The following is a 9,004-nucleotide window of genomic DNA, read 5'->3' as shown; positions in this document are numbered from 1 at the left end:
AGTCTACATGGACAAGCCATTCTCCATGTAGACAGCTTTACATTTTATGATCAGATGAGACAAAGATTGAAGTATTTGGCCACAGTGACAAGAGGAGTAAAGATGAGGTTTTGTACCAACTGTCAAGCATGGTGGTGGTAGCATCATGTTCTGGAACTGTTGTGCTGCCAGTGCTGCTGGTGCATTACACAAAGTGGATGCAATAAAGAAAGGAAACACCTCCACAAAGATAATGATCCCAAACACACATCAATACTGGTTTCAAAATGGAACAAGCAGGCTTCCCAAAGTTCCAACCTCAAGGCTACGGAAAATTTCTGGACTACGCCGAGTCAGTGCCAGGAAACCAACTAATTTAAATGAACTCTACCAATTCCACCAAGAATAGTAGTCAAATATTTAGCCACAATTATGCCTGAAACTTGTGGATGGCTAACAAAAAGGTCTGGTTGAAGTGTAACACATTTACCCAAATATTAGTGGGTATACTTTTGACCCTGTGTTGATTACCCCCACCCCCCACCCCAAAATGAATTCAAATGCTGTCAACCATTCCACCCTGGAAAAAGAACATTCAGAAATTACAATGACATTTATCCCCATGAGAGCGGATATGATTCTGACACACAACTGTATGTACAAGTAGTCCCTGTAAATCAAAAGCTGTATTTAAAGCACCTCATCTGTATCTTTAAGGCATCATATGTGAGCACAGCAACCCCACCCAGTGCAAACCTTGTGTTTGCAAAGCTCAGCCAGTCAGAATAAGGGTAGCTTAAATGAGGAGAACCAAAACAGATACATTCAGTTTCCTGTTCAAGGTGTTTAAATATACACTTAAGAGAATCTTAAGAGAATACAAATCTTTAAAACTAAATAAAATATGACTAAAACTAAAAATGATAAATTAGATTCATACATCATTTGCATGATAATAGAAAAAAAAAAGAAATTCTGTTAGGTTACTGTTACATTATTTTAAAACTAGTTCCCTACCATATCGATGACGAGCTTGCGAAGGCTCTGGCGCTGCCGCTTGGTAAGGTTCTGGAAAATGTCACAGTTTTCTTGGTGCAAAAGCTTGAAGCCCACGGCGAGGTGGTGGTTCTCCAATACTGACTCGTCGTTATACATTAGGGCCAGCTCTGAGTCTGAGCGCAGAGGAGGGGGTGTGAACACAGCGTGTGCAAATATCAAAGCATGTGTTTGAGTGTGTGAGCGTGTGTGAACTCACTGGTGTTGATGAGGAACTGATTGGAAACTCCGGGATGGTCTACATCGTGGATGGCTGCAGCAAATAGAGCGGCGAGGATTTCCAGGTCAGTGAAGACAGCCTGAAATGACAAGAAGGGCAGGAGACAAAAGTCAATACCTCTGACAGTTTCAAAACTAGTTTCTGTGCTAATAAAATGCAAAAAGGTGCGTCTAATAGCAAAGAACATACTGCAGTTGAAGAATATGGATAAACGTTTTTACTGTCTTTGCAGACGTGACCATACCGCAGCTAAATGTGAGACGGTATGGGACAAAATTATATCTAACTTAAACAACAAACACACACAAACTCTGTTCTAAGAGTTTGTGTCTTCTTATTGCCTTTTGCAGCAGTTTTCTTGGAGTCATATTTCCCCTTTTTGCCTTTAAAAACTGTATAAAATGTTTTAACGCCTTTTCTTGGGATTCATTCTGTAGACTTCACGTCACATCATATTCTTCCCTCTCTGTAAAACTTAATAATAACTAGAAAAAAATATTGGGTCTTCCAGTGGTTTCACCCAGTTTCCTGTTTCCAGTCATTTTTATAACTGCATTTCCATATTCCGCCAAAAACTGTGCAGCTTGTAACTTTGTAGTTCCCTAATTTTGTGTATTGCGTAAGCAGCAAAAGCTCGTGGCGGGTTAACCTGCACTTGACCCACTAGAACAGCCTTTCCTGCTTTCTTTGCAAGCCAGACAGAAAAGCGGCTGTCCTGCTGTCCTGAAAACTAGAGCTACTCAAAATATGGAACACTGTCTCAGTGTGTGGGAGACAAATGCATTCCCAGATAAAGTCAGATGTTGTTCTTTTATTTCCAGTAGAAAAAACAGCAACCACAGTGACACTGAACCCAGCTCCCATTGTTTGTGTGTTTGAATCTGTGATCAATATCAGCTCATAGATTTACTTATACTTCATACTCAAGTCATAATGCTGTGAAAATCCTTTAAACTTAAGATTTCTTTGTTGTTACATCACTGCATAAGCCATGGTGTAATAAGGGTCACATGGTCAGTCTGCTTTGGATCCAATGTGACCACATAAAAGGGCTCCAGCTTTTTATGCAACACATTAACAAACATGTGACAAAAGTAAAAACACTCTCTCCAGCTTTTTATCTTTTTTAAATTGTTATTATTTTTCAGGGATGTTTCTCAGGTGCAGCTTCTCCATAGAACCATGTGTGTTAGATCAGGTACACGTTTCTTTTCTGTTGATAATCTAACACCTGGACCCACAGTTGAATCCCCTCACCCACAACAAGTTGTGACAGATGTCTGTGTTTCCCTGAGGCTGGGTCTGCAGGAGGTTTCTTCCTGTTAAAAGGGAGTTTTTCCTTCCCACTGTCACCAAGTACTTGCTCAAAACAGGATCCTCTGATTGCTGGAGTTTTATTGTAGAGTCTTTACCTCACAGAATAAAGCACCTTGAGGCAACTCTTGTTGTGAATTGGCGGTATATAAATACAACTGACTTTATTAAATTAAACAGTTGTTACTCTACTAACCCGTAAAGACTGGTACTTGTATAGCACCTTTCTACTCAGCCCTCAAAGTCCGCCATACAGCACTTTCATCTATGCCCAAGGGATTTTCTAACATAGACATACACACTCAGAGCTGGATGGATGCATCGGGGGCAACTCACTGTTCAGTATCTTGCCCAAGGATCCTTCAGTATGTGGACTGAGGAATCAGAGCAGCCACAGGTGCAATTTAGAAATGTTGAACAGGTCAGTTTGAGGCCTTGGGCCAAAAGTCTGAGGAAACTTGAAGCTCAAACATATTTTTTTTGTCTAGACACATGAATAATATGCATTTTAATATATAATGTATTACAACATGACACACTTATTTAAATAGGTCTATTTGTTTGAGAAAAAGTTAATTCATGTTCAACTATGAAAGTACCCAGATGTTTCAGTTAGAAGATGTTTGTCTTTCTTTGCTTTGATTTTTTATTCTCTCCACCTTTTCTTCACGCCTCTCTCCTTATGTGTGAACGGACATCAAAAGTGTGTGTGTGTTTGTGTGCGTGTTGACCTACATCAAGAGCAGGTGTGGAGAGAAGAACATGTGTGGACTGGGTGACATCTGCAGCATGGAGGCTGTTGTGGTACGCTACGTTTCCATGGTAATGGTCCTCCAGGGTCATCACGTAAGTGACAAAGGTGTCGACTGGGATACGAAATGTCTTCAACAGCTCTCGCTCCTGAGGAGGAGCGAGACAAAAGAAAAGGGAGTACACCGTGTACATGAGCACAGACACGAACAGTCCACATTTGTACGATTATTTTCTTTACCTGGAAGATGGCGTACATGATGCAGCTGAGAGGTCTGTCGTTGGAAAACTCTGCTACTCTGAATATGTTAAAACTCCACTTGTCCAGATCCTCCAGCTCCTGTTTCAACACACAAAGTAAAGCGAGCCATAGCTTGAAAATCACACTGTTTCAAAAATGTTTCATCAAAACTTTCAGATGGTCGTATTAAAGACCTCCTTACAGTGCAGTGCGCTGTATACTCTACTTTCAAGGGGCCAGACTTTCTTGTAACTTTTAACAGTGGTGTAGAGCAACAATTCTCCAGTTTTCTGAAGATCTTTCAAAGACTTTCTTTGCACATTCTCTCATTTTCAGTCCAATTCTTGCACTTGACCATTTTTAGAAGATGTTTAGTAAGTCATTTAAAACTGACCTACGAATCACTCAAACATAAAAAAGAACCTAACTCAAGGTATGAACAAGTGTTGTGTCTACACATTACAGACAACAAAGAACCCGTTCCAAATAGTATCTTTAGTCACTTTGCTACTAACAGCATATTGCCAAAACACATAACTTGTTCTTAAATGAATTTTAAAAATTCAAAAGAGAACACACAACTGTCATTAATATGTACAGAGGAGGTCAGCAGAGAGGAACAACAGAGAGCCTTCAGCCTGTGGTGTCGGGGCTCGCAAAAATGATGGAATATTGAACCCAGAAACGTTTATTCTGACTGGCAGTGGCTTCATTTTTCAGCATGAAAATGATCTTAAGCCCACTGCTAATGCAGTAAAAGCATACATGGATAGAAGAACACACAGTAGAACCCTATCAGTCATGGATCGGCCTCCAAAGAACTCAGACCTACACATTACTGAAGCAGTGTGGGATCATTTTGACCGAGAACAGAACAAAAGGCAACGAAAATCCAAAGAACTCTTCCTGAAGACTATTTAAAGAAAAGAGTTTCCCAGCAAAACAGATAAATAAATGGCCTGTATTTGTAAAGCGCTTTACATATCCAGTCATCCGTTCACACACAGGTGATGGCAAGCTACATTGTAGCCACAGCCACCCTGGGGCGCACTGACAGAGGTGAGGCTGCCGGACACTGGCGCCACCGGGCCCTCTGACCACCACCAGCAGGCAACGGGGAAGTGTCTTGCCCAAGGACACAACGACCGAGACTGTCCAAGCCGGGGCTCAAACCAGCAACCTTCCGATTACAAGGCGAACTCCCAACTCTTGAGCCACGATCGCCCCGGCTAGATAAATACATGGATGGTAGTTTAAGACTTTAGCACCAGACTTTAGCCCAAAGGTCAAACACATGACTCTAAATCAAGTCTAAGGTCACTCTGTATTAACCTACATAATGTTTCCTGACAAGACTTCATTGAGCAAACAGCTGAAAGTTCAAATCATCCTCCATCCCAAACATGAGCAGACTTCCAGTGCTTCCATCTCTGAGCTCTGGCACCATTTCAACACTAATCACACAACAGACACTGCTTTGATGTCTCTCAGCATAACCTTGACAGTTGAGCCTTAGTGGTAGGTGGTCCACAGATGTATAGAGAATATCTGTCACCTGGTCCAGTTCTTAATTACAATGGCGTAGGAACAAAGCTTTATGTTTGTATCTAGCATACTTTAATGTGATTTATGTGCTGCATGACCAAGCAGTCAGACACAGTCTCCACCCCACTGTGGACCTTCCAAAAAAATGTGGTGCTAAAGACTGGATGGAATTAAACAAGCAGGCGTCAGGCACTAGAAAGCAGACTAAAGGATTAATAAAAGACTCCAGTTGGTATGTGAACAGACATAAACCTAATAAATATATGAGCACTTTTTTCTTACAACAAGTCAGTACTTGCAGTTATTTTCTGAAAAGCCAGGCCAAACTTTCTCGATTGCATAAAGTATACAGTAACGTGGGATATAATCATGTTTGCTTATGTTTCTATCAGATACAGGGTACGTGCGTACATCTGTTTCTTGCTGCTAGAAGGGAAAAACAATGCCAAAGCCATGAAAAATAATATCATTTTTCAGAGATCCGAGCTCAAGTCTGAGCAAAGTTTGATGGCGAGTGTGAATAACGCAGATAGAAAACAGAACCTTGGCAAGCTCATCCTCGTGGTCCGTGTTGACGCCGAAGCGAGGCATGGAAGCGCTGGAGAGGCTGGAGCTGTGAGACAGTTTCCTCACTCCGCTGATGTGACTCATGGATTTATCTTTCAGAGTGGGAGACGGGATTTCCACCTCATTCTGCTTGTCTGAAGACACACACACACACACAGTGGATTTATAGTTTTTAATTTGGATAAGGTCATAAATGCGATGTGGACAGAAATCACATTCTGGTCCCGCTCACCCATGAAGGTGCTGGAGATGTACTCAGACACCTGGTTCCCGGAGCGACTCATCTCTGACAGGTGAGAGAGCTCTCTGTTCAGCATCCTCTTAAACTGTGGCAGAATGAGAACAAAACACAAAGATGGTGTGAGTCAACCTGAGGCTTCCCTCAGGAAACTTAGCGTTATTATTCAAAACAGAAGGCCTGTTTGGATTCTGGGCTTTGAGTGAGTCCAGAGGTTTAAGGAAACAGTAAAACGACTGAAAAAAAAAATGTTGGAGATAGATTTTTACATTTTCTGTTTAGTGTCCTATAATTATTACTTACAGCACAGAGGCACCAATTCATGTATTAACTGCTAGCATTTAGCTCATGATTTGAGCTAAATATTGAAAACATACATAAAGGTTCATCTGCATGGTTATGAGCTGATCTACAGCTGGTGACATGTTAATAAGTTTGTACGGTGTTAGTTACAAACCTTGTTGGAAGCCATCTCGCTGACAGAGCGGTGTGTCTGGATGGTCTCCAGCTGGTCTAAGCACCAGTCCAGCTCCTCCAGTGTGTCCAGAGCGAGCTGCTGGTACTGCTGGTCTGATAGTGTCGCCCTAGGACTGACGCACACTCCACCCAAAGGAGACCTCCTAAAAAAAACAGAGTAGTAAAATAATTAGGCTTTTAATAACCCAGTACAATCCACAAGTATCTGTAATCACAAATGTGTGCATGGGTGTTAAACTGCATGCTTTTTAAGCATGGATACTACCTAAACTGTAAATAAAAACAGAATGCTAACATTTGGACGTTATTTTGAGCATACATTTAGTTGGAAACAGCACAAAGTCAACATCTGAAATGTTGAAACTGAGATTTTTTTTTAACTTGCTAAAATTTGAATATGGTGCAAGCAACATGTTTTGTTTTGTTTTAAAAAAAACTGTAGGTGTGTTACATTACATGTTTTTAGCAATGCTCTGTAAGGATACAGACTTCCAGTACTTGTTGGTTACTGTAGTTCAGTTGTTTGATGCTGACAGAAACAGTGGTTGGAGACTACAGCAAGACCAAAATCATCAAAACACAATAAACCTGAAGCTTTCTCGCCTCGCTGTTTTAAAGAAAGGAGCAGGTCTGCGACCACGAGCAGTCAGTTACCATCTTCAAAACAACGTTTGGGCATCAAAGTGGCAATAAAATGACAATAAGATGGAGTCAGTCTGCAACTGAATAGGATCAAGTTGGGGTCTGTTTGTAGTGCATCTATTAAATGTGAAATTTGTTTAAAATAAATCTTTTGCTGTCTACGTACACAAAAATTCACATTGAAGTTTACATTCATTACTTACATTTAGAGTCCTGACAGAACCTCGTATCTACAATCACTGACGTAGCTGCTTCAGGGCAGCGATTTAACTGCAAAATGACAGGCGCTCTGCAAACTTGCATTTTTACAGGTTTTTACTGATTTTTCCAAGGTGCAAGGAGCTTGCTGTCCTACTTTGTTTGTTTGTTCGTTAATTTATTTCGATCATGTAAACAATATACATAAGTTCATTTGGCAAAGAATAGAAGATAAAAAATGCTATACAAAATAAAGCTAAACATGTGTGACTGAGCTGTAATTGTCTGAGGAGTTTTTCATACTTTTGCTTTCAAATGTATGTTATAAGGCACTGCTGGTCAAATCCGGCACCTCGGCTACTTTCCTATAGCAATGTTGAGCTACTGTATGGTTGGAATACATGCAGAATGGTAAATGGTAAATGGCCTGCATTTGTATAGCGCTTTTCTAATCCATAGGACCCCAAAGCGCTTTACACTACATTCAGTCATTCACCCATTCACACACACATTCACACACTGGAATGTGGTTTGATAAAATAAGTAAAACCTTCTTGCACCGAACTACTTTTGTATTCTGTCTTTATTTACATTTTCCCTAACATCCCTTTTTTTATTGGTAACAGGTCTTATAAACTCCTGTAACGTACAAATGGTCCTTTAACTTATGCAACATAAACTCTGTGGACAACAGGTGGTGATACTGACTTGACGGTCGGTGTGGAGACGTTGGCAAGGATGGTGAAGTTGCTCCGTACCGATCGCAGACTAGCCAATACCTACAATGATCGCACAGCATCACAGGAAAACAGCATAAATACAGAACAAGCTTACACAGATGTACACATATTACTGAGAGGTGAACGCTTAATAACGTGATCAATCATTTCTGCTGTTTCAATAAAAACTTCGCCTCCAAATCCTATAATTATATTGAGTGTCTGGGCACACTGGAAACAGTATGAACCAGTTTTTATGACCACTCATGAAGATAAATGAATCTATAAAGTCAAACTCACTTGGGCAAAAGGTGTGACAATAAAATCTTCTGCAGTATGCCTAAGACAGGAAGAGTAGGAAAATAGAGAGAAAGCTGAGTGCAACATTTCATACAGCCATGGATAAAGTCATCACTAATCTCATCTCTCTTTAACTCTCACCCTTCGCTGGCGAGGGAGGAGTTCCGTGAGACCGTCTTGGGGGACATGTCGTAGTCCGAGTCGGAGCGGTACAGGAAGGACTCTCTTCTCTGGCCCTGGGGGAAGGTCGTGTGGAGCGTGAGGCTCGGACTCTGGGAGCCCAAAGGGGTGTGACCTGGGGACACGCCATTTTCTGCTTCGTAACTGGAACATGATAGCAGTGATTAGAGAACGACAGGAAAGCTTTCTGCAAAATGAAATTGGTGATTTGACGAGGGCTTAAAATGTGTGTGAACCTGTCAGAGTCTGCTTGTGTGATGGAGATGCGAGGCGGGATACGAAGGGGAAGAGTTGTGGGACGTGACGCGTTGCCCAGGACTTCTGGTGACCGGGTGCGATCTCGAGGTCGCAGCCAGCAAGGTACCTGGTGAGGTAAAACGTAGGTTCACTCCGGCACAATGGGTGTGACTCAATCAATTAGATCAGTCAACGATCTGTGATTCTAGGCACAATTATGGGCAAAGCTACTGTTTGGGAGCAGTGGCGTGTCTAGAAATTTTTTGTTGGGGGGGCCAGGTAGGGGCACAGATTTGGAGAAGGGTGGCAGATGTAATTGGCAGATAATGTTTAAAAAAAAA

General features: G+C 41.5%; 1 protein-coding gene across 1 annotated transcript in view; it reads right to left on the bottom strand.

Moving 5' to 3' along the window:
- LOC102198928 (cAMP-specific 3',5'-cyclic phosphodiesterase 4C-like) overlaps positions 1 to 9,004 on the bottom strand; it is a 22,643-nt gene that overhangs the window by 6,758 nt on the left and 6,881 nt on the right. Inside the window, exons 4-14 of the mRNA XM_013913700.1 lie at positions 8,663 to 8,790; positions 8,388 to 8,570; positions 8,247 to 8,286; positions 7,936 to 8,006; positions 6,368 to 6,530; positions 5,905 to 5,998; positions 5,649 to 5,806; positions 3,561 to 3,659; positions 3,305 to 3,469; positions 1,235 to 1,334; positions 997 to 1,151 (exon numbers count right to left, since the gene is read on the bottom strand). Of these exons, the coding sequence (XP_013769154.1) occupies positions 997 to 1,151; positions 1,235 to 1,334; positions 3,305 to 3,469; positions 3,561 to 3,659; positions 5,649 to 5,806; positions 5,905 to 5,998; positions 6,368 to 6,530; positions 7,936 to 8,006; positions 8,247 to 8,286; positions 8,388 to 8,570; positions 8,663 to 8,790 (1,356 nt within the window). The remainder of the gene's footprint in view (positions 1 to 996; positions 1,152 to 1,234; positions 1,335 to 3,304; positions 3,470 to 3,560; positions 3,660 to 5,648; positions 5,807 to 5,904; positions 5,999 to 6,367; positions 6,531 to 7,935; positions 8,007 to 8,246; positions 8,287 to 8,387; positions 8,571 to 8,662; positions 8,791 to 9,004) is intronic.

This window comes from Pundamilia nyererei, unplaced genomic scaffold (assembly GCF_000239375.1).
Source record: "Pundamilia nyererei isolate P.nyererei 1_Seehausen unplaced genomic scaffold, PunNye1.0 scaffold00145, whole genome shotgun sequence".
NCBI classification, from domain to species: Eukaryota; Metazoa; Chordata; class Actinopteri; order Cichliformes; family Cichlidae; genus Pundamilia; species Pundamilia nyererei.
This window is presented reverse-complemented; position numbering and strand designations above follow the sequence as displayed.